Here is a 27,373-nt window from a genome sequence, read left to right as displayed (position 1 = left end):
TTAATTTCCCCTCTGAAAAATGATTTGTTAGACAAATTTGGTTAGTAATTTCGATTATTAAACTTGATAAGGAGTTTAAAGTGCTAAAATCCTATCAAGTAGAGTTAAGCTGACATGAAAATCAAGTTTTCATTCAAAAGTGAAAGTTTTCTCTTCCAGGTGATATTTCTATATGGCTGTTGGCAAATATAACAATTAAAAATGAAAAAATTGGCGAAAAAAAGGTTTACTTTGTATTAGGTTGTGTATAATAACCAATTAATATTCATTTGTGAATTATGCAGATACATATATACAATCATGTACATTCACGGTCATCACGATGGTTATATTTAATTTGGTTAAACTTAATATAATAAATAATAATAATAACATAATAACAATTTCAAAATTATAATCTGAATCACTTGAGCAGTGTTAAAATTGGTTTTAGCTCGTGCTCCCCACAATGGTAATAAATCAATAAATATCGGAATATTTTTCGTTGCACTAAATAAACTAGTCCTATCAACTTTAGAGAAAATATCATGTGGCTGGTAGATTACCCACGTATGAAATAACTTATGAAGTTTCAAAAATTTTACCTTATTTACGGCTCTAATTATTAATTAACTTTATTTATACCAACCCTAATACAACTTTGACACAAATGGATTGTACAAACCATCTTTATATTGTTGGTTTTCAGGTACTACCTGATTCTTGCAAGTTGTAGTTTTTCTAAAATTCCTAGATTTCCTAGATTTTCTTAGAATCATGAAACTTGTTTCTAGCATTCAAGAGAGTTGAAGATATTTTCCAGAATTTCAGCCCCTAGTTTTCTTGCACTCACGATTAAAACATAATTAGAATTTGTGTGAACTGCTAAAAATTTAAAAATTAAATTCAGAATTTTGAAAACCCTAGGCTGTGCCAGCGAGGAAGTTCCAGATTCTTCTCACGTCTCGGTAGTTAATCAAATTTAATAGAATTAATTTTCAGAAATATAAATATTTAACTCTGTAACTTCGTAACTTGTTGACATGTTCCGTCAAGTCAGTTTTATGAACCCATTTCCAATTTTTAGTAATATACTGAACAAAACTTGGTCGATTTTCCAGTTTCAAGTGCTAAAATTCCATCAGGTAGAGTGGAACTGACGTGAAAATCAAGTTGGTTTTCATTTAGAAGTAAAGGTTTTCCCTTCCAGGTGATATTTCTGTAGATACTGATTTTTTCTCTGATTTTGTACCTGTTTACAATGTTCTTATTTGTTCTTGTAGACTTGCTAGGCCTTGCTATTTCTTCTTGTCTGCCAAAATAAAAAAGAACTAAAAGTTCAGATTTTCACGAAATTATATATTTTCACACGACAATTGTTTCGACAGCACCGTGTCTTTATCAAATTTAATATTTACAGGCTACTATATATACCGAAAAATGACCACAAAACCTTAATTAAAGTTGTTGCGAGAATTTAAATTCAATAAAGGACAGGTATTTAAATCTAATTGATCGTTAAGCAATATATTTGAATCTCTCATTTTGTTAATCTCCATGGCTTCCACTAAATTTAATTTTCTACTTTTTGTTTCTGTTTGTAATATATCAAAATTCTCGTCAAAAATGTGTTTTTCTGTGTTTAAGTGTGTAGCATAATTAGAATCTAGACTATTGTTTTTAAACGCTCTTATATGTTCGTTAATGCGTTTCTTGAAAGATCTACCTATTTGTCCAATATAAATTTTAGGACAAGATCCACATTTCAACCTGTAGACACCTGATTTTTGGGATTTTGGACATTTCGATTTATTGTTTTTTAAATATTTTCCTATTGTGTTGTCAGTTCTGAAAGCTATTTTTAAACCACATTTTGACAAATGTTTTGAAACTTTTTCACTAGGTTCTCCTATGTACGTAATTGTTTTAAATTGTTCATGTTCTGTATTTAGGTTTCTGTATTAGGACTGTTGTTCACATTTCTTTTTTATTTATAATTTTATCTATAATGGAATTGTTAACAATTATGAATCCACAACCGCCGAAATTATATTCTTTAGTTAAATTACATAAACAAGATTGGCCCATTAGAACAGTCGTATCTTATGTAACAGGTCCAACAGTTAAACTCTCTACAAAATTAGTAAATATTTTAAAGTTACACACAGATTTTAAACCATAATTCGCAATAAAAAATTCTTTGGAATTAATCAACATAATTAAAGACATCAAAATCCCTTCTAACGCAACACAACTGTCTTTTGATGTACAAAACTTATTTCCCAGTATTCCACCTATGGATGTGATAGAATTAGTAAATTTCACCCTAACTCCGAAGCAGGTTAACCCATTGGTGAAACAAGATTTATTAGATTGCTTAATAGTATCTTTAGACCAAAATTATTTTGAATTTAATTTACAGATTTATGTCTCTAAAGAAGGTTTGATTATGGGAAACCCACTTAGTCCTTTGTTAGACGAGATTTTTATGTATAATTTGGAAAATATCGTACTAGAACATCCTTTAAGTAAAAGTTTTTTATGGTGGTATAGATATGTGGACGATGTCTTTGCTTGCTTTGTTGGAACGGACAGACAATTGAATTCTTTTTTAAATTACCTTAATTCAATATCGAGATTGAACAGGATAACTCTATTAATTTTTTAGACTTAACTATTAAGAAAGCGCAAAAGAAATTAGATTTTTAAATATATCATAAACCTTCACACACGGACACAGTCATAGATAACAGCTCAAATTATCCTTATACACACAAAATGGCTGCATTTAACTCTTTTATACACAGACTTCTTAATACGCCACTCTCAACAGAAAATTACAACAAAGAACTTAATATCATTAAACAAATTGCACTGAACAACGGCTACAATCTGTCTATTATAGATAAACTTATAAATAAAAAACAAATACAGACAACAGTGAACTATATTTATCCGAAACCTAATACAGAACACGAACAATTTAAGACAATTACATACATAGGAGAACCTAGTGAAAAAGTTTCAAAACATTTGTCAAAATGTGGTTTAAAAATAGCTTTCAGAAATAACAACACAATAGGAAAATATTTAAAAAACAATAAATCGAAATGTCCAAAATCCCAAAAATCAGGTGTCTACAGGTTGAAATGTGGATCTTGTCCTAAAATGTATATTGGACAAACAGGTAGATCCTTCAAGAAACGCATTAACGAACATATAAGAGCGTTTAAAATCAATAGTCTAGATTCTAATACTACACACTTAAACACAGAAAACACATTTTTGACGACAATTTGGTATATTACATACAGCCACAAAAAGTAGAAAATTAAATTTATTGGAAGCCATGGAGATTAACAAAATGAGACATCCAAATGTATTGCTTAACGTTCAATTAGATTTAAATACCTCTCCTTTATTGAACTTAAATTCTCGCAACAACATTAATTGAGGGTTTATGGTCATTTTTCGGTATATATAGTAGCAGGTAGTTTGTAAATATTACATTTGATAAAGACACGGTATTGTCGAAACAATTGTCATGTGAAAATATATAATTTCGTGAAAATCTGAAATTTTAGTTCTTATTTATTTTGATAAATGGATTTTCATTAAGTAAAAGGCTCTTCAGTTCAACTTCTTGTCTGCCTTTTATTATTTATTCTTGGAGATTTTGATCCCGATCCTGCTATCAGTATCGCGGAAGTCACTCTCTACTTCACTCTTGATACAATTGAAATTTTTCCAAAACTCTACAATATCTTTTAATTTAGGGTTACTTTATTTTTAGTCGTTCATCAATCGATAACCATCTTGGTTTTTTATGTCATTACGAAAAACACAAAACAACAAAAAATTTAAAGCAACTTGAATTCTTTAAACTGGTTTCGTTTAGAAAAAAATATATTTTAAATTAACACTACTTTGGAACTAGTTTTCGCAGTTTTCAACAAATATTGCTTATCATTAATTTTAGATCGGAATTATTTGACTTGTAATATCTCGGAAAATATAAAAAATAATAATTCTGTGAGCAATAGGTACAGTGAGGATATATACAGTGATTAAGCTTGAAAATTATCCCAGCCATCATATTATCGACGTACCATACGCTGTTGCATAGCTAAGGTAATACATTGCCTAAACTTAATTCGGACATTGTGAGATTCGGAGGAACTCTCAAAAGTTTCTGGCTATCCATTCATTAAATCCCTTCTCTAATATGCGTTACTTGACGTATATAAAATAACATGGAATCAACTATATTATACAGTCTAAATTTCATTGTGGACAGTCTTTTATGTTCGCTTTGCTTCGCGCCTCGAAACAATGCGCGGTTCCTCCGACAAATTATGCGTGGGGCGCTTTGCTTAATGGATGAATCATTACTATGATAAACTGAGTTAAATTTCTTAGTACTAGTTAGGGCGCATTTACATTTGCTTTATGAAGAATCGTGGTTTTAATTCTTATATGGGCGTGTAATTGTTGATTTTTTCTAAACTCCTCAAAACAGCGTATGCCTAAATTGGTTAAACGTCATTACCGGTAAGGTAATATTGGTTTTTCTATCCCCGGCTGAAAAATTTCTAATTACACACGGATCAAATGTGCGAGAAGCGTCACTTTCATTTCCCACAGATCCACTTCGGACACTTCAGGGATTGTACCACACGGGTTTGGGAGCAATCGGATGTTTTCCGAGATATTTCCCACGCCTTCAATTTTGACGTGTGTTAATTCTGACGGTCATGTCAGTGCATGTATTCGTGTTGTTTTGCGAAAATGTATCCGAAAACTAACGGTCGTAGAAAAAGTATAGTATGCAACACGTTCGGTAATCTTTTTAACTCACTCGTGAGTCAAATGCCGTTTACCGCACTTGTTGCATAATATACTATTAATCAATCGTTTAGACGAAATCAGTTTAATGTAGTAGTGCTTCTGAAATCAGCATACCAATATTCTTATCGGCAACAAATGCATATTACACTTATGAATAATTATATGCTTCTCTATTTTTATGTTTTGTCAGTGGACGTTGTTGTTCCAGACTATGTAGCAATAATCAGAAGTTTTTGAAATTCCGTAAATAAATACAGAGATTTTATATATTTTTTGAGAATTTTTTTACATTGGTTGAGTTCCCACCTCATAAACGTCTTCATTCAAGTTTGTTATTATATTATCAATGCAAGTAGCAGAAGAATGCGCAATTTTAGTGTTATCGGAAATAGTTAACCACAATCCAAAAATTTTTTTTAATACTTAAAAATTCGGAGACAGCGTTAGATGAAACATTCACATTTATATTGAAGTCACCCACAATAACCACTCTGGTGTTAAACGAGAGAAAATTGTTCTTCTCTATTTTCATGTTTTGTCAGTGGACGTTGTTGTTCCAGACATTCCATATATATATATATATATATATATATATATATATATATATATATATATATATATATATATATATATATATATATATATATATATATATATATATATATATATATATATATATATATATATATATATATATATATATATATATATATATATATATATATATATATATATATATATATATATATATATATATATATATATATATATATATATATATATATATATATATATATATATATATATATATATATATATATATATATATATATATATATATATATATATATATATATATATATATATATATATATATATATATATATATATATATATATATAAATATATATATATATATATATATATATATATATATATATATATATATATATATATATATATATATATATATATATATATATATATATATATATATATATATATATATATATATATATATATATATATATATATATATATATATATATATATATAAATATATATATATATATATATATATATATATATATATATATATATATATATATATATATATATATATATATATATATATATATATATATATATATATATATATATATATATATATATATATATATATATATATATATATATATATATATATATATATATATATAATAATAATAACCTTCCATTCATAGATATTCTTATCAATAAAAAATCAGACATTGGGCCATTGTGTTTACAGAAAACCTACGCACACAGATCATCATAATGCATGATCATATCAACATCCGGCCCAAAAATAATAGGTTATTAACTCTCTTGTTTACAGAGCCGTAAAACTATCTCAGAACTAGTCACTGAAAACAGAATTAAAACACCTTACCTCTGCTCTTCTCTCTAATAATTTCCACATTAAAGATATTAAGCGTTCCATCAAAAAATACACTTCACCACAACCTTCACACACGGTCCGTCAAAGACAAAATTCCATTTGAGATGCCAGGAATTTACAGCATTCCATGCATATGCGGCAAAGAATACATTGGAGAGACCGAACGAAAAATATCAACTAAGCTCAAAGAACACGAAAGAGCCTTACGGCTATGACAAATAAACTCATCAACTGTTGCGGAACACACTCATGAAACCGGACATAAAATTTTATTCGATAAAACTAAAATTCTTGCATGTAATCAGTTCTTCTACCCACGAAAAATCCAAGAGTCTATAGAAATCTATAAACAACCTAGCAATCTTAACCGCGACTCAGGTCTCTACCTGGCTCCAATTTGGGAATTAGTCATCCGAGACGATGTTTATGTCACTCATTTAGCTCCGCCACCCTCAAACAATATATAAGCAGGTACAGAGTAAAATAAAAGCCAGTTTCAATCAAGCTCTGAAGAAGCCAACAGGATGATGGGCGAAACGTCAGCAATTTCGACACAGCAAAAACCGACGCAGGAGGAATCCAGAAGTTTTGTAAAAAGAATTTTCACGTTTTGTATATAAAAGGCGACACCTCACTTCTTTTTTCCAATTGTTGTGCTACTTTAAAAAGTCCTTATAAAAACAAAAACAAATATAAATAATTGTTCCAGTGTATCTCACAAGTTTATTATGATTTTTTTCTATAGATAAAAATAAAATGTTATGAGTTTATTTGAATTTTTGTTTAGTTTGCTATCTACTTTAGGAAGAAATCTGAAATGGAGAGAGATTAACCGCCATGCCTTTGCGCTTTACGATTGACCGATGGAACCAAATTAGATGGATTAAGGAACAATAATACTTATCAACTATGAAAGCAAAATACAAAAGAGTTTTTGCAATATTTCCTCACCCTGTACTTCCGGAAAGATCATTTTAAGACATACGTTTATATGCAGTTTTTTTTTCCTTATCTTTATCTACTAAATACGTTGCTAAAAGTTTCTCCATTATGATACGGACCACCCTATGTCTCTTTTAAAAATGTTTAAAATTAAAAGATGATATCTTCAGCAACAATTTAAGATTTTGAAGGATAAACAGATTTCTACATTACACAGGGTTAACCAAAAAGCACGGGAAAGGTAAATATTTCCGTAAGTATTGCCTGCATTTTTTTAGTATCGCAGAGTTTTTAAGTATGCTTCATCCGATAAATATATGGACGGTAATACCAAGTTTATAGTATAGCTCTCAAAGTTTCGAACTTTGTTATTTCAATGGAAAAAAGTACGTTTTTATTTAATTTTTCAATTCTCTGCATTTAGAAAGTAAAGACATCCTTTTAATCCTTTTGATCGTGATTTACGAAAGCAGCGCAGTTTGTATGGAATTATTTTGCAGAGTAAGGTGTCAGTCAAATTCATAATTTGGTAGCACAAAATCAGCTAATGCCTTCTCCAAACTGACACGCAATCTTTATTCATCAAAAACTTCCGAAATAGTTCGTTCTAAGGTATACCGCACCTGCACGCGGCTTAATTAAAAACTTTTCGCTTCCAACTATTTTCGACCCAAAAATTTATACGCAGTTGTGTAAAACTTATTTCTTAACTTATGCCTCAAACTTGGAAACTTCCACATTTTGCGATGTTATTTCGGAGGCAGTTAGAGGTGAATTTAGTAGTATCTAGCCCCAATTGAAAGTTGTAGTAAGGCGATTTTGTAGCCTTAAATTGTTTGCATAAACTTTTAACAGGCTTTGTGAAAAGTTTCTGGCGAATACAGATGTCCACGGTACATTGATTTGAGCAATTGGTTTCCTTAGAGTACATTGGCCAAACTTCTGCAGTTATAACTTTGTCCGGACGGTGATTTACAGCTGCAGTATTCACTCGATAAAGCTTTAACATGTTTATTTAAAATTTTATTGCAACATAAGCGCCGCATGTAAAATAAGGTAAGAAAAACTGAGGATTATGAAGTGGAATGGGTCGGTTGTTGCTAGTTTTGAGTATTTGTAAGGAAAAACAGAAAAAATGTATTGAACTTTTTAAATGCAAATAAATGAAAAGCTGACAGAGTTATACGGTGAAAGCAAGAGTACCTTTATTGCAGATTTTTATCATGTTTTAACCATAATTGGTTAGATAAAAATGATTCTATATATCTGAGTACTGCGGTGAAACTAACGCCAAAACCAAAACTATGAACTATGAACAACCTCTAAAAGCAGCGATATTTGTATGAGACATGTTGATCTCAATCATAATATGTTAGTGTCTAATATCATTTAGAGATTGTCCAAATTTTAGGTATCACCTTGAATAAAGAAAACCATTAAAATTGTATCAATTTTAAAGTACTAAATAACCGAGAGTGGCGAGATCTTGAATCATTTTTCAATCTAATCATTCACAAGCGTTTAGCCCTGTGTTACCTTAGCGGATTACCATTGCAATCCACATTGTTTCTAAAGCGTATTATATTTATTCTGACAGTGCAGCACAGTGGCACAAGCACCTCTCGAGAACAACCGCCGACTTATGTTCATTTACTCGATTACCAGCATTGCCAATGCATTAGTGTTAGATATACTTACACGAACTAAATATTTAAATGTTTTGTTTCTTAACTCTCTCCACGCGGATTACGATGGTGATCCGCCTAATCAACAAAGTAAGTAAATTAATAGGCAAAAAATTACTTAAGTATTTAGTACTAAACCGACTGAGTTCCGCAAGATTTTACTAGCAAGCAAGGTTCTTATGAAACACCTAATTCTAACACCTAAACATTAAACTATTAAGTAACTAAACCATTAAAAAATATGTTTTCTTGTGCTAGCAATAAAAGGAAATTAAATATATAAAGATTAAATTAATTAGTAAAATTAATCAAATCTGAACAATGTGAATATCACTACATCTCAAGCCTGACCAAAAACTGTGTCTAATTTGACAGCGATACACTTAACAGACAGTCAATACATTATTAGCGTTTTTAAGAGAAAGGTCCTGTGATATTACATATTTCTTCGCCGAAAGTAAAAGCAGGAAATTCCACAACCCAAGCTCCACCCAGTTCTTTCCAACAATGGGACAGCATAGACGTCGATTAATATTTTCCCAGGTCGAGACAGAACACTGAAATGCTTTTACTTTTTTACGTGTAGACAACATTCTCCTCCTTTTTTTGTTGCTCGGGCTAACATCGGAAAATAAAGCATTTATAAAGCATTTGTGTAGTCGTTTGTTGCAGATAAAATTCCTTAATTTCCTGTGGCATACACATTTAAAATTTGTTGAATAATTGGACCTCTCACAAAAGCCACTGCAATATAAGATTTTTTTATACTCTACACTAGTTGTCCCTTTACTAAAAAAATAAAAGAATAATCTGGTCGGCTTAAGAACCCACAAAATAAAACTTATTATTTAGTTTTTCGGGTCTAGATGGTTTTAAAAATTATTATACAATACAATTATACACCGATCTAGCAGGCGCAAAACGGCGAGCCACTTCGGTCATTTCGAGGGTATTACCACATCTTTACAGTTTCGGATCAAATTTAAATAAAACGAAAGTAGGTTACAAATTTACAACAAAAAAGAATCAATTTGACATTCCAAAAACAGTCGTCCTCTTTTACAGCAGATTACCTATTAATAAAAAACGCTGCATTTCCTTAAAACACTTAGGACAAATTAGAGAAAATAATAAAAAAAACTAAGACTCGTTTAAGAAACGAAAATTTGTTGATGAACATGATGTTTGCCTCGCTGCAATAAACAACCAACAATATTATCAATTCTAATGTAAAATGAAATAATCATAATATTATACGCGAGAAAATGCGATTAAGCGACAATCACTAACAATTACTTAAGGAAATTGTGGTGTGCTTTCCGACTCATTACGTAATAATCTGACAGCTTACATTAAAGTAAACATTAAACTCCGGATGTATTTACCAACTGTAATATGTCGGTGCTCTTAGGGGATAATTCTGAAGCTGGGATTTACAAACCGGTAAAATGACAGGGTCTAATTAAAAAACTCGTATTTGTTTTAGAATTTATTTGAGAATTAGTTTCCAGTGGTTGAAACACAAAAAGGTATTAGATCCAAATGACCGCGTTACAAGTTCGCGAACATGACGTTTTCTATAGCCTGAAACTGCCGTAATATTCTTATTTTCTAGGAATTAGTAATGCCGTTGGCAGAAAGCAGGAAGGAGCAAGCTTACCTCAAATAAAATGTTTGTTGAAAGCGACAACATTGCCCAACACATAGTACTATATGCAGTCGCTATAGTTTAGTTGTAGTTGCGTTAGTTAATTGCTTAATAGAAAATATCGTACAAGAAGTAACTAAGACGTCAGTTGAATTTGTGGTATACCGGATGCCCCAATAAATACAACGAAGTACGGACTGTCTTAAAAATTTGAAAAAAAAATTGTTAAGTAAATCGGTAAAGAGGAAAATTATTTAGGGATTCCTTAAATATATTATAATATGTTATAAAAAGGACGATATGACTTTTCTTACCTCATTATGTGTAGTCAAATAAGGGCCCAAAAATTAACATACTCGACTTTTTTTCCAGAACATTTAACGAGATCTCGGCATATTTTGAGATAGTACTGCCATCCAAACTTATTTCGGAATTGTTAGCGGCGATGTTGGTTGTTTAATGTCGCAAGATCATGGGTTAAAACCGAAATTCTAAATCTCGCGCATGCGCATGCTGAATGGCAAAGGCTAAACCTCTAGTAGCTATATATACCCATAACTTTTATATAGCCTTCCAGAATTATTAGTTCCTATGGATGTCTGTGATAATTGAGGTGTTCTGATCGATGTTAATTTATAGTACGATGATCACGTGTTGTCATTAATAAAGAAATCATTTTTTTAAATGAATATGTTCCTTTCGATGGAGATTAGACTAAAACTGTGTGACAGTTTAATTTTATCGATTTTGGGGTATGCAGATATTGTCTACTGGCCGTGTCTTATTTTAAAAAATTAAGGATGTTTGAAAAAGTCCTAAATTCTTATTTACATGATTCTTATAACCTCCTGAAATATGAAGTGCGAAGGACATCAGCTTCATCTTGAAAATTTAGTCTATAAAACTAAAGAACCTACTTATTTATTTTTAAAATGATAAAATGATCTAACATCCACTTGATACACGGCCCCGAGACTTGTAGCAGATTTCTAAATCCTTTATTATTATTATTTTTAATTGTTCAATAATTCTAATAGCGTGTGATGTCCAAAGTGGTTTGTTGAGTAGTTATGCTGGATCTGGCCGCCAAGTGTCTTTATTTGATGTATGAATCTAATTATTTCAAAATTTCAGAATAGAATTTTAAGTTTTGCTTTTCCCTTGATAAAAACAATTTTTATTTTAGTGAATTGATTTCAATTTTATTTGGCATCGTTACTTTTTATTACCTTGAAAGGTTTAGGAAGAGCTCCAAATCTAACAAAAATAACTGTCCAGATACGTCTAACACATTTTCTAGAAATTTATATACCGAAGGATATTTCTGGAGCTGAAGGTAGTACAGGCGGCTGGACAGCTATCACAAGAACGTGGCAAAACCTTTCTTAATATTAATGTCAGTCCCTGTTTATCGTTTCATTTTTAGGTTCTTCTCAAAAAATATTTTTTTTAGAGAAAAATCTTTTTCCAGCCTTTTTGAATTAAGTGGCAACTGGTACTCATAATAACTTTAAATTCAGGAATTATTTTTGTTATATTCTTGGAATCTAACCGATTAAGCGAAAATGTATTATTAAAGTTACTCTGAAATGGCGTTTAGAGAATGAGGACATATTAAAAATTGTTAGGTTAGGCATTCTGAAGTATTCCAGTGACAATTAGTGAAAATCTCTTGTGTGTTGTGTTAGAAGTGTTTGTTATTATCGTTTGGCTCCGGGAATGAGGCAGGTGGGGCTTATGATAAATGTGTAGAGCACTAACAGGGGCCTACACAGGACATTGCAGGCTTAGGGTTCGCTTGGGCATGGGCAAGATTTGGAGTCTTCGCAACTTCCCTGATCGATCAGGACCTAGTGCACGATACTAGACTAAAGGAGTTGCTGACCTCCTATAGGATGGGCGGCATTCTGGACGCCCTTTAGCGCGGTCTGGGCGCACAACGAGCCCATCTGGTGGAATAAGTGCTTAATAATACCAATTATTCTTTGGCAAAAACTCATACAAATTTTTTTATTTTTTATTATTTATTATTTCAAAGAAATCTGAGTTTGTTAAAAGCGGATAAGTTTCTTAGGAGATTCAGTGATTTAAAGAGACATTCAGGATGTCAGAAGAGATCAGTCGATTAGCAAAACAATAGAAAGTTAGCACTGTATTCAAATCCGAGACGATATTAAGGAGCATACTTACACGAACAAAGCCAGAAACACCAAGAGAATAAGTGTATCTACCTGTAACGGTGAAGAGTCATCAAAATGACCTTTAAACGTCAGAGTTGAAGAACATGGGAAACACAATGAGAGGTGAAGTCGAAAATTTAAGAATCGCGGAACATGTAAGGACTAAACAACACATCAAATGGTCCTCAGCTCGGGTTGTCCGCAAGGAACCGCATTCGAAAATGTTTAAGGAAGCTGTTCTTTAACACATTTTTTTAATCAATTTAGATACAAAAAAAATCATGCAATTTTTGCAAATAATAATTATTTATGCTTTAAAATTAATAAATAATCTATAAATATTAAACGAATAGATTCTCAGAGCATGTAGATGTTTATCCCGAAACGAAATCGTTTGAGAGGGATGTACTGGATTCAACCCAATCGTCCTTTGTACAAAACTTTCATCTACATTTATCTCTCGTTCAGGTATATAAGATGTACTTCATTTTCTATTTAGAAGTTCATAAATAGGCCAAATTTTGTTTCATTTAGGATTCGGATGAGTATGACAGTCATATGATTCATTATTAGAAAATTGTTATTTTTTTATGTATGAATGTCGACGTAAAGACATTAGTTTTGGAATTATTGCAGTATCAAAAATGTCTTTAGTTGTTCCGTACATTCTTTCTTGAATTATGTTTATACATAAAAATATTTGCATTTCCTCTGTTTTTATAGGCAATAAAACATCAGACGATCTTCATGGTTGTTGTTCTGCATAGCGATTAGATTCAGTCGCCAATAAGTTTATCAATTCATTATCAAAAACTAATTGGAAATAATCCAAGACTGCAAAATTATCTGCATTGAATGTACAAGCTGGGACACTAATAAACTGGAAACGTGATGGTGCTGAATCCAAGATATCTGTATTTATTTGTTGCCAGATATCGTTTGATTGGTCATCATCCTCGCCTTCCTCCGAATGTGATTCTACATCGCTATCGTCAATCCCGCTTTCTGATAAATTCGAATACTCAAATTCAGAATTTTCTTGGTCAGACATTTGGCTGAACAAACTTTTCTAAATATTCGACAATAAAAAAAATCTTAGCAGAGGTAAAATATATTGTTATACTAGCCTAAAAGTTATTCTTGCAAAATGTCTTGGATTTTCAAATATCATTTTAAAATTTTTAGAATGATAATGTGAGTCATAAATATCTGGCTCTAGTCTTAGCATAGGCAAACGCAAATTAATCTATCACCCAACGTGACAGATACGGAATTAAAATATTTGGAAAATTATATTTCTATATTAACCGTGACCCATACGGAGCTGCAATGTTTTGAGACATATAAAATTACAGTGACCGTGACGGTCACGGAGCTGCACAATTCTGTCGGTAAAGGTTGCCCGTATATGTCACGGAGGTGCTCATAAAGCGGATAAAAAGAATTTAAGCATCATTTCCAATCGAATCGTGGAAATACCTACAATCTGGCAACCTTTAACAGAGCGCACCAATCTTGGCGTCCTCAACCTCACTTCACTGCACCCTACTCCATTACGATTGAACTAGTCTACTATATAAGCTTCGTAGCATTAGACATCTGCCCGAAACAATGGAAGTTCAGCGATTTCTTAGTATTTCAAAAATTAGATTAGAAATAGATGCGCTGTCCTACAAGACCGACTGGTCATGTTGTTTGATAATAGTAGGCGGGTTATTTCGATAATTGCTATCAAAATCCAAGAGGATATAGTTTGAGGCAAAATATTGAACACTTAAAATTGCCTATATTAATTTATTACAATTTTCAATAATAGAAATAAAATTTCTAGATCAGTGTATAGCAAACTCAATAATACAAGAAGTTTAAAATTTCTGTGACGTCCACAAAGTAATCTGATCTATATTGTGCACGAGTAAATTCATAAATAAATAAACCATAAAATAACACCTTTTCGAAAGCGGTACTGAAAATATCGTTTACGTGCCGTATCCTGTAACCTAAAATTTAATGTAGGAAAATTATATCCACCCAAAACCAATAAAAGTTGGGGGAAATGAGAAAATTTAATCGCGTTTACATTAAAGAAAAGTTCGGCGCGTTTCATTGACGGCAAGCAGGGAAAACTTTTTTAATTTGACAAACAAGTACTTTCAAAAGAAAACTGAAAAAACTTTAAGTAAGCTGACTTGTTTTGCTCATCGAATTTCTCAAATCTTAAGGCTAGTCCTAACCGGCATAAATAGATTTTAATTAATTTTCATTCGATTGCCCAAAATTTCCAAAATATTAAATTAATTTCCCTTAATAACCCATTAATTATCCTTTAAATATCTCAAGCGCTTTCTCAAAATAACCATAATTTTCTGACTAAAATTTCGAAAACACGTTGTATAACCCAGTGAAGACAATTTTAAATATTATTTAGGGTATTATTTTTGTATCATTGCTCTTGTAATGTCAACTTATAACAAAAACATCTTTGAAAGTAGGCAGTCACTCAAGATATATCATCCAATTTGAATTACGAGATAATATAGAAAAATAAATCGAATTTAGATTCTCACACAAATGTCTATTGCAGATTATTAAGCGATAATATTTTTCTTGGACCAGATCATTGCGAGCATTGTGTTAAATGTTAAGCGTAGGTACAAACAAACCTTCACCACCTTTCCTAATAAAGGAATACAAGAGAATTACAGACAATACTAGGTATGTAACCACTTACTTACAGGGTGAAGTCATTATCTCATTGATTTCAAAGCCCAAATCCAATGGTAAATGGTAAATACAAAAGTTGTAAAGATTGTTAGGATGGACAATTTAAAATTATTTTAAAGCGTGACGAATAAAAAATACATTTTTAAAAATGTAAGTTTTATTCGCCACGCTTTTTTGAGCCAAGGTTAAAGTATGCATCCTACAATCGTTACAACTTTTGTATGTACCATTTTCTCATAAATTTTGAAACCAACGAGATAATGAACTTTAATCTATCGTTGACTCTCCTTATTCTTCTTTCCTATCTTTGTTTATATTTTATCTTGTTTAAACTTAAATAAAACGAAATAGAATGAACGGTGTCGAAACTTCTAAAAATTTAACCAAAGCAATAAATATAAAAAAAAACAGAAAACAAACATTAATAATAATAATCATAATAATTTTCCAAAGAAACTTCCACAGGCTACTGTAATACTTTTGACAAAACTTCCGGATTCCTCCTGCGTCGATTTTCGCTTAGTCGAAATTGCTGACGTTTCGCCAATCATCCTGGTTTTCAGAGCTGTGTTTCAGTTTCAGTCAAGTTCTGAAGAAGTCAACAGGATGATTGCCGAAACATCAGCAATTTCGACTCAGCGAAAACCGACGCAGGAAGAATCCAGAAGTTTTGTTAAAAGTAATAATCATGATAATAACATATAATAGTATGAGTAATAATTTCCCTGCAATATCATTCTAATATCCCTTAAATTTCCACTAATTGCCTTTTAGTATCCATTGATATTTCCACAATGCGCACAAAACACATAATTCTTTCCCAGTTACTCGAGAATAACTTAAATCTGATTCCTTTATGTTACAGGATGGAATATTACTAGAAGGAGGAATAGTTACAGTTAGTTCTGACGGGAATACTACGACGAGCGTTTTGTCATTTAATCCTAGCGCAGCGGATCATGGACTTGTTCTTGCCTGCAAAGCGTCCAATCAAAGGATACCACTTAGGTAAGAATGACCATAAGGTGAAACATGTGAAATGTAATATTGAAATTACTACTATAAAAAATAAGATTATTACCCAAAAAAAACTTGAATTTATTTAAAAAATCTCAAAAGTAGCAATTTTATTTAGCATTGAAGACATATAGCTATCTGGACCCAACGCAGAAGGTCTTTTCGGTCCTTTTCTCTGGGACATACCTCTGTTGCTACTTTAAGAATCTTTGCTGAAACAGTGAGGCGCTGACATAAATAATAGTTACATCTCAATGAGCACGATTAACTAATTAGAGAATGTCTAGACGCGTAGCCCCCAAACAAGGAAGTAGAGTGCATTACAATTAACGCTGTGACAGCGAGACCCCATCCGTAGCAGTTACTAGAAAACCAGTAAGAAACTGAAGATTTCAATAACGTTAAATTTATTTCAAAGATCAACCGAATTAGGGAGTTACTGTCAGACAAAAGACACAAAATGCAGGGTGTTTCATAATAAGATGCTAGTTCTTACAAGTATAATTCCTTGTATAATTATAAGAAAAAGAGTTTATACTTATGTAGGTTCCCAATTACTTTGTTTTTAAATACTCTGTTAAAATCTGATAGAAGCCCCACGTATATACAAAAAAGACTTTTTTTTCAGACAAAAATTAGTTTTCTGTTTTTACCAGTGGCGTCGAGGTAAGCATGATATTAAATGCTGTTATCGCACGCCATTACTTTTTTCAAAACTAAACTACATTTTTAAAATAACGATTCACTTCTTGGCCAAAATTATCTCTTGACTTTGTGACATCCAGCGAAAAAAATAAAAAACAATAAAAAACTGATTTAATTATCGGAATTATATTGAAAAATCGTAATTTCCCTACTGAATATGAACGACTCTCGTTTAGCAACCCGAACATTGCTTCTATGCTACCAAACAATCAACAGAATATCTAAAGCAGTTTCAATAGAAATGAGAATACACCGTTTCTTTTTCTTTAATTTTTTTAATTTTCGACACGTACATTGACATAAACTTTTTTTCTCAAAATCATGCAGGTTCAGCCCTGATTATGAAACATTCTCTATGGGCAACCAATGAATTTATCAACGCGTTCTAACATTAAAAAATACTTTGGTGCTCGACTTTTCACGTCATAACATATTCCAATCCGACACGCCAGAGGAATCTGTTCCCAGCTTTGGTCTCACCGACATGCCAGTTTTTAAATTATTTTCTTGAATAATTTTTGAAGATTGCCTTAGTTATTATTAGCGTTAGAAGGTTGCGGTCGCAAATACATTGTATTATGGACTCAAATGGATTTTCTTAGACCTCTTGAACAATCTTCATATTTAGTGTGCTGTTATGCAAAGGTTCTTTTTATGTGGAACAAATTTTCTCGAAGACCCACTAGTTTTCAGTTATAAAATAAATAATATACGTTTTGTTTTGCTATTCATAATGCACATTTATCCCAAATCGAAAAATTCCTCTATTAAAAATTGTTTTTCAGATGTTCACAACATTCTTACTGTGCCTTTATTTTAGACCGTGTGAAGTTTCTTGTGATTAGTTTTTTTATTTGCAGGCATAACATTAATGTGATAAGAGGACCAAATTAATATTTCATAGGGAAAAATAAAGTATGTTTTATTAATAACTATTTAAAAGTATGGTACACAGTTCCTGCCGCCAAGATATTTGAAAATAGATTTATATATATATATATATATATATATATATATATATATATATATATATATATATATATATATATATATATATATATATATATATATATATATATATATATATATATATATATATATATATATTTTTTTTTTTTTTTTCACGTATTGATTCACGGATGGAAAACGTGATGACACTATATTCCGGGATTTCACGAACACCCAGTGTTCGAAGTGTTCGGAACGCGGGCATTGAAGATGCCAAGTGAGATTTTGGCGAAACGTCTGCAGGATTCCAGTGGGATGCAGAATTCCAGTCGGATGCAGGATTCCAGTCGGAGTTCAAATATATGTATATATATATATATATATATATATATATATATATATATATATATATATATATATATATATATATATATATATATATATATATATATATATATATATATATATATATATATATATATATATATATATATATATATATATATATATGATGACACTATATTCCGGGATATCATCCGTTCGCTTGTTGAACTCCGACTGGAATCCTGCAGACGTTTCGCCAAAATCTCACTTGCCATGGCTAAACGATGTTCCTCGAGCCTGGCTGAAATCCTTCTGTTGGTCTGTCCCACATACGTCAGGCTGCACGATCCGCATGCTACACTGTATACTCCTTGGTTTTCCAGAGTAATTTTTTGTTTTGGGTTTCTTAGTATTGCTCCGATGGTATGATCAGGTTTGTATGCCGTTGATATCTCGTGTTTCCGTAATATTATATATATATATATATATATATATATATATATATATATATATATATATATATATATATATATATATATATATATATATATATATATATATATATATATATATATATATATATATATATATATATATATATATCCTTTTATCGTTAGGAACGGCAAGGTCACACCGTCAAAAATATCGAAAGAAAATCTATTTTCCGTTTTTGCCACTTACATGTTTTCATCAAAAAATCAAAAAAATATTCTAATATATAAATAAATAATAAACGCAAACAACTTTTAACCTGTATAATATAAAACTATAAAACAATATCAAAAGTGAAATAATAGATCTCCCAAATATCCTAAAAAAACAACTTCTTGAAAACTTCTGTTTTAGCCATATTTTCCACGTTGATCGTATTAGTCATTCCTGTACAGCGTGTATAGCCTTTATAAGTAACTTTAATTTTACTTTTGAAATAATATAAAACGTGACAAAACTAAAAACTAGTGGATCCTGAAGAAAATCTGACCACATTGAAGAATCGTTTTGCTCATGACCAAAACGCAAAGAAGGCTTTAGTGCATAGATACAGCAAAATCTAAATGACGTTTGAACACCTTTCAGCTCTAACTCTTTCAGCTGACGAATTAATCGATACATAAAAATATTTAATATTTTCCACAGCGAACGGCAGCAAACATGGATGCTCAAAGTGCTTTATCCGCCGAAGGTCGCATTGAGTCTAGGCCACAGGCTCGACGGAAACGATATTAAAGAGGGGGCCGATGTTTACTTCGAGTGTCATTTAATAGCAAATCCCTGGGTAAGTACAAATAACATACGTTGACCGTTGTCCGGTTACGGCCGTCAATAGGATCGAGAATATGTATGTGTGCGTTCGTTGACTAGGTGATTATAGATGTAACTGAATAATTTCCAAAATACTGACTGGAAAAGTACCCAACGTTGTTCAAATTATCTTGATAATATTTTCATCGGCTATAACTTTTTTGTTTTTCAAAATACCAAGGTAAGTAAAAAAAAACAAAATGTAGGGTTAGTACATAGGGTCAGTACATTACAATTGCAATAAAAATTGTAGAACTGGCTAATGTGTAAATTATCAAAAAATTATGTCTGAATAAACGTATCTCGAATTAGATCTCGAAGTAGATACGGTTTCGTCTGTTACTACATCCATCAGGAGAAAGGTATTTCTAGCAGTTCAATCCTCTCAGTTTTAAAACAGTTTGACATTGCAATGCCAAAGGAGTTTTCATTGGAATATATTTTATGAAGCGATGAAAGTTCGTTCAATACAAAAAAAAGCTCTAATATACAAAATACGCGATACTAGCTGTAAATAATCGTAGTTAAATACATGAAATAAATAAAAACACCGGATAATGTTAGCTTAACTGTAGATCATCACTTGCATCTCTTAAAATACAATATATAAAAGAACTACCCCTAAATATATCAATACAAATAATATGACAGCAAGATTGTGCGCCTCCTCATATTCGGATCTAAAATTTTCTTTCTAAACATAGAATATCTATAACTATTGTTTGAATGACCAAGAGACAATTCGGGACTATTATTAAATGTCAAGTCTTGCAATTGAAGTATATAAAAAATGTGTTGAACAAAATTACAGCAATATTTAGAATATTGATACAAATGTTAAAATAACTCTTGTTATCTTTTGCTTGTAAGTGATAATAAAATAAAAATGAGCTATTTTTGTCAATTTTTTACCAAAATCTCGAAAATAAGTAGAAAACATAAGAAATGTAATGTGCTATATGGTTGTATTCAGAAGAACTTCTTTTATTGAATACCGATAAAATCTGCGCGGTGATCAATTTAAAAAAATATGAAATAGGCTTTAATATCTTATACGTAAATGCATATATTTGGAGACAATACATTTTGTAGTTTTAAGGAATATCTGTAAAGCTTATGACAGTTTTATTTATATATTTATTTATTTATTAAAGAAGTTAATCAGTTTACAAGAAAATATATGCAACAAGTACAAAGTAAAAAGTCAAAAATATGAAACTGCTAACCAAAATATAATAATATATAATAATGTCTAATTCCAATGAACAGTATTGGTATATCGGCAACGGTTAAAGTTGTCAGTTGTAATAATTGTTAAAAATTCCTTTTGCTTTTTGTAACATTGTGTGTTAGTGTAGTATTATTTTCTAAAGCTTTGAGCGATATATATGGCGAACTAACCAAAACTATATTCAGATAGCATGTTTATTCACTAATGGGTGATTCTGTTTTAACTGTGATTTTTTTGTCTTGTAATATTTGTTCTTACTGGTGATTAATTAATAATCTTACAATGAAATTAGCTGACCATGAATATATTTCTATATAATATAATTTGGCACTCAGAGAGAACCAACAATATATCTTAAATTCTTAATTTCTTTTGCCGCAATAAATGATATAAATTAATTACTTCATAAATTTTTATTTCTATGATCAAACTAAAAAAAAACGGTACTATTTTGGTCAACATTTTAAGTCAACACTGAATTCCGGGTTCAATAACTTTTGTTTTTGAAATTTAACGAATTTTTGAATTTGAATTTATATGACGCTAGCGCCATCTACCTTGAGGTTTATGAAATGTCAAGTGAATCGTGTTTAAAATACGTCATCTGAGTACTGTTTACAAACATATAGTTTGTAAAGAGTTTATATGATCCACTATAGTGGATAAATGAATCAGTACTGTAGAACGGAAAATTTAACATTTGATTTCTCGTTCTTGACACTTTGAAGTTCTACTAAATCCTTTTAGGTTTTTATTTTTACAGTAATATAGGTGAATAATATGCGTAAAAAATGTAAAAAGCCTAGTTTTAATATATTAAAAGTTTTAATTAAAAAAGTAACCAACATATTGTTAATATATAAAGATTTCCACTGACCACACTCGCAATGCCCAGAAAACTTACCTTCCCAGAACCAACCCGTGATCTAGTAATCCGGTTTTGCTACAATAATAAAACCGAAATAACAGCGAAAGGTATAAATTATTCGAAAACGTGGAATCAATTTGGTTAGTTTACGTACGTAAATCGATTCGAAATTTTCGTCCGGCATTAATTTAATAGGCTTTGAATTGTCGGAATCCGAAACGTATTTGTTTTGAAATCAAACTAATCCAATAAATCAAAACCGGAGGTTTCCACCTGGTTTCGGTAAATTCGATTTGGGTCGTGCGATGAGCTCGGAGGAGTATTAAAGTTGTCAGGAAGCGTTTTACTTATTTGGAGCACAAGATCGGGCCGTCGGAGCCGAACGGGCCGTATTCTGCGACATTTTGGGGTTGCCACCGCCGCACTGTAATTGCTCTTTCCCGGCAATAGGGACGCTTTGGTTTGAACATGGGATTTGCCTCGGGGAGCGGACGTAGGTATGACGGGTGTGGGAATTTTAACTTGTTTAGGTACTTGCTAGCCTATTTTATTTACTTCTTTACTTATCAACTTATCAAACTATAGCCTAATGCAGAATTCATTCATATTTTGAAATTAAACGCGACTATTCTTTTGCAACCTCAAAATTTTCACAAAATTAAGAAAAGAACATTTTCCAAACCACTCCGTCCTTATTAAGAGGATACTGACCGTCAATCAAGTTTACCGAAGTTGAACTTTCTACAATAAAGTTGCTATTTTCTGATAAATTTCGTGTTTTAGTTTTTTAAGACCTAGGCACCTCGAACCGTTCCCAAATTAGGCACACACTAGTTTGCAAACAATAGAAAGACGAGTTTGGTGAATGAAAATAATGTGACAGCGTCGTTTCTACAGGCAGTTTATTAGAATAATAAATATACATTATACAAACTCTCAACATCATTTCAGATTTATTAAAATCCGAGAATCTGGCACCAAACCTCATCTTAATTGAAACTAACGTCGGGAACAACCACGGGTTCTCCATTATCACCAGTCATCGCGAATATATTTATGGGAGCCCTTGAGAAAAAAGCTCTCAACACCTTTCATCATAACCAAAATTTTTGAAACGCTACGTCGATTATACGTTTGTTATTTGGCCTGAAGATCAAGAATCCCTACTAGATTTTCTCGGACATTTAAACTCTAACATACGTTTTAAAACTGAATTAGAAGCTAATTATAATCTCCCATTCTGAGATATTCTTATCAATGGAAAATCAGACCTAACATGGGTCATTCTGTTTAAAGAAAATCTACGAACGCAGACCGATACCTCAATGCATTGTCATATCACCATCCAAAACTAACCAAAAATCATCGGTGATCAACTCTCTTTTTTACAGAGCCACAAAACTATCTCAGCCCGAGCCACTGAACCCAGAAATAAAGCACATTGCCTCTGTTCTTTTCTCTCATAATTTTCGCTTTAAATATATTAAGCGTTCCATCACAAAATTAACTTCCACAAACTTCCAAAGAGAATGAGTCCGAAGGCAACCCCACACTTGCCACTGTTACCCTTTCTTACATTCAAAACATCACTGACCACATATCAAAAGTTCTTAGGAAACAGAAAGTCAAAACCAGATTTGTCAAAAAATCTCTCTACATCTTCGATCCGTCAAAGACAAAATTCCGTTTGAGATACCAGAAGTTAACGGCATATGCATATGCGGCAAAGAATACATTGGAGAAACCGGACGGAAAATATCAAGTAAGCTCAAAGAACATGAAAGAGCCTTAAGACTAAACAGGACATAAAATTTTATTCGATAAAACTAAAATTCTTGCATGTAATCAATCAATCATGTCTAATAAACGAGTGACTTAAAAAGTTTGCCGAACGTGTTACATACTATACTTTTTCTACGACCTTTAATTACTAATTTTCTCATTTTTAGAGGGGACTGTTTCAATAATCCTTTTCTCAGCAACAAATTCAGGAACACTAGTGATTTTTGAGAAAGAACTAAGGCACAGCTGTCACACCAGTCAGTACCTGTCACTCTCGGGACCCTTGTCACTTCATCACAGATATAATACTACTCCTATGGAATGCGACCACTAACTTTTACAGTTCATTAAAAAACAGAGCATAATAACTGCCATATAATAAAGTTGAAAGTAAAATTCTTAAACTAAATATTTTACAGATTATTAGCATGTCTTCTTAGGAAGATTCGAGATTAGCTTTTTGTTTGCATTTTGAAATTTATCATCTAACCAACTGCGCACCACTAGGAAGCAGCCGAATAAAAGTGTCATAGGAGCTCAAGGATATGAACGCACCGCCACATAGAAAAAGAAAAATTGGAATAGAGAGGCTCATTGAAACTATATTATCTCCATCGATTTCCCTATAGACAAACCAAATGATATATTCAAAAAAGAAGTACTCAATTACTATTATCACTACATTACATTACATTACAAACTATAATTCTGGGAGGTTCCCGAAAGTCATAAATTTTAATACTGCAGCAATATTTTTAGTTACCTAGCTATAGAAACTGTTGATATATGTATATTACAGTTGCGCAGTTTAACAGAATCTAAGTTCAATAAAAATTTGATTTATTTTCGACAATGGCAGTTTTCTATTTTCAGACGATTTCCGGACATTGTTCAACATATACGAATGTTGCTGGACAGTGTTTTTAGGCCTTTTAGATCAATTAATTATACAAATTATTGCATTCCCTGATTTTACTTTTAAATTTTTCAACCCGCCGAAACTCAAGATAATTTAAAAATAAAACTTACCAAAAGCTTCCTATTATCAGCGTGTTAAGCAGCGCATAATTTATCAAGTGTCAAACGGTTTAACCAACTGATAGCGACTAACTTAAGATATTGAATAATGAACATTTACTAAAGTGTTTGTAAATTATCACGGTGATGAATATTTATCAAAGCTTGGTACATATGGGGCTCATTTATTTTGCGGCAGAGTTTTACATTGATCCTCTTTTGTTATTCAAAACGCGTGTAATGTCTATAATAAAGGTATCGCGGCGCATTTGGCTCGGCTGCGGCACTGCTGAAAAATTGCGCAACGGATTGTTACATCACGTCGTATTACAAAACAGCGGAAATAGAGTTGCGCCGGATGGCGCTCTGCTAAACGCATTAAATACCTTATCCTCTCCATCTACAAGGTGTCAGACCAACCGGCGGCGTAGCACGTTGTTTTGCTGCGAGCTCTAACTAGTCATTTTTTTTTCTGACAAGGTGCATCCTCATTGCCTGCAGATTTGTTTATACAAAATGAACATTCTATTTCTTGACAGGATGGCGAACTCGCCAAATATTCATTAAAATCATGCGTGATTATACTCAATTTTTAATTTTAAAACGTCAACGTCGCTAAGGCTAACCAATTTTTTTTATTAATTATAAACCCATCGAAATGATTGAAAAAAATAGAACTGCGTTTGCCAATCGATAATCTATCATTTATTTACGGACAACCACGAAGAAATATTATAAAATTTTAAATACCATATATCACCATTATCCGGTAATTATAACAAACTAAATGTAATTTTTATTATTATTTAATATTTTTTTATTGCAGATTTAGTCAGATAAATTCATTTTTTTGCGGAATGGATGAATAAACGTTAAAGTTTTACAAAAATGTATTCTAATGTTTCAGTCGTATTCTAGATTTGAGTAACTGTAAAAATTCATTTAAACACACAGCTCCGGTACTGCGGTATTCTTTTATATTTCCATATGAATTTTTTAAAGACTAATTTTAAACATTGTACGGAAATGTTGCATCAATAAAAGTGGTTAATATTATAAAGGATAGCTCATAAGTGTCCCAACAGCACTTAATTATTTTAGAAGTTGATGTTTCTCCGAGGCTTTCCCTACACTTAATCACGATAAGTTTTTAGTAATAGGAAAATCGGTAAATTTAAGACATCCAACCTGTCACTAATAAATAAATTCTTAATATCAAGGGTTTACTACCGACCAGATATGAATAGAAGGTACAGTATTCAAAATAATTGAGAGATTGTCGAACTTCCACTGTCTTTATTTTATTTTAAATAGACATCTCAATAATTAATTCAGGTAATATAAACTCAGATTTTGAATTTGAAGAATCAAATTTTCGGAAAAACTGGTGCAATTTACGAAAAAATGTTTTGTTTGCCGAATCTATTTTGATTCAGTTCTAGTTGTTCAAATAGCGCAACTGGAAAGTTATTAAAATAAGAGAAACTTTACTGATATCTCTAAAATTTACCTATATCGATATTGAAAATTTCAACTGGAAACAAGTCAACAACTTCCAAATAAAATTTTTTCGAACTAAATTTTCAGAAAAATTATCACTCTTAAATTAACACCGTATTTTGAATAGACATTTTTTCTTCGTATTTTAAAATCCATAAAAAAATTGCACTTTGTTTCACAACGAAATAAATGGAATACGTCAACAGCTGCGTTTTTATTGATTATCATCAACTGCAGGACACTCCAAATGATTTAAAATTGTGCACAATTTTCAGCAATATGTCTGCAGCTATTTGCTCCGGAACTTCTTTGTATGAACGCTCATTTCATGCAATATACCGAAACTACGCGATACTGATTTTAATTTGATTTTTTTAAATTCCCACAATTTTTAGTCTTTTTTAAACATAATTTTCTTCATGTTGTTTTAATTCTAAAAATGATACAGAATAACCAAATTCCAAATTTATTTTTCGTTATAGCGTTTTTATTTTTTCAATTATTCATACTTATTTTAACCAATAAACCCAGCCTTTTATAATAGATAATTTCTATTAAATGGTCAAGTTCAGAATAAATATGTTATCGTAGTATAAGCTGAAATAAGTTCAGATTAATGAAAAAATTTCAATTTAACAGTGATTCCGTAGAAATACGAAGAGATTGTCGAGCTTCCATTGTCTATGTTATTTTAAATTACATTTGATAAATGGTAGTGATAGAACTGCCTTGTGTAATTTAAAATAACAAAGACAATCGAAGTTTGACAATCTCTTCGTATTTCGACGGAATCACTATCAAATTGACATTTTGTCATTGATCTGAATTATTTTGAAATTTTTCAGTTTATACTACTTTCTTTTTATTTGAACAAAAAGGATATCGACAGGCCAAGCTCAGATTGACACCCTTAATGTACATTTGATGTACAGAGTGTTATGTCAACAACTTTTACCCCTGAGTTTTTTGGTTCCGTATGCGAAGGGCGACACTTACCGGTGGTGGTGTAGTGATAATCCAAAATTTGGAGGTGCGTCAAATTAGGCCGGTCGTCTTTAGCACGCGATCGTTCACTTCGTTACCACAGGTCGTAAGGTACTATGCCTACTACCCAAAAAACTTTTCTCCGCCAGAGCGCGCTTCGGTGCCCGCTCAAAACGTAAAAAATATCGCACATAGAGATCCCGGGAGAATATTAATTATCGCGAAAATAAAAGTTTCCTTCGATAAAA

The 27,373-nt window shown here is 31.4% G+C and overlaps 1 protein-coding gene across 2 annotated transcripts in view; it reads left to right on the top strand.

Moving 5' to 3' along the window:
* LOC132699862 (nephrin-like) overlaps positions 1-27,373 on the top strand; it is a 508,010-nt gene that overhangs the window by 353,506 nt on the left and 127,131 nt on the right. For both annotated transcript variants that reach the window (XM_060666811.1, XM_060666820.1), the window contains 2 exons: positions 16,313-16,455; positions 19,579-19,717. In XM_060666811.1, coding sequence (XP_060522794.1) covers positions 16,313-16,455; positions 19,579-19,717 — 282 coding nt within the window. The remainder of the gene's footprint in view (positions 1-16,312; positions 16,456-19,578; positions 19,718-27,373) is intronic.

The sequence above is a fragment of the Cylas formicarius genome, unplaced genomic scaffold, assembly GCF_029955315.1.
Source record: "Cylas formicarius isolate icCylForm1 unplaced genomic scaffold, icCylForm1.1 PGA_scaffold_10__41_contigs__length_53128322, whole genome shotgun sequence".
Taxonomy (NCBI): domain Eukaryota; kingdom Metazoa; phylum Arthropoda; class Insecta; order Coleoptera; family Brentidae; genus Cylas; species Cylas formicarius.
The sequence above is the reverse complement of the archived record's forward strand: the minus strand, read 5'-3'. Positions and strand labels throughout refer to the sequence as shown.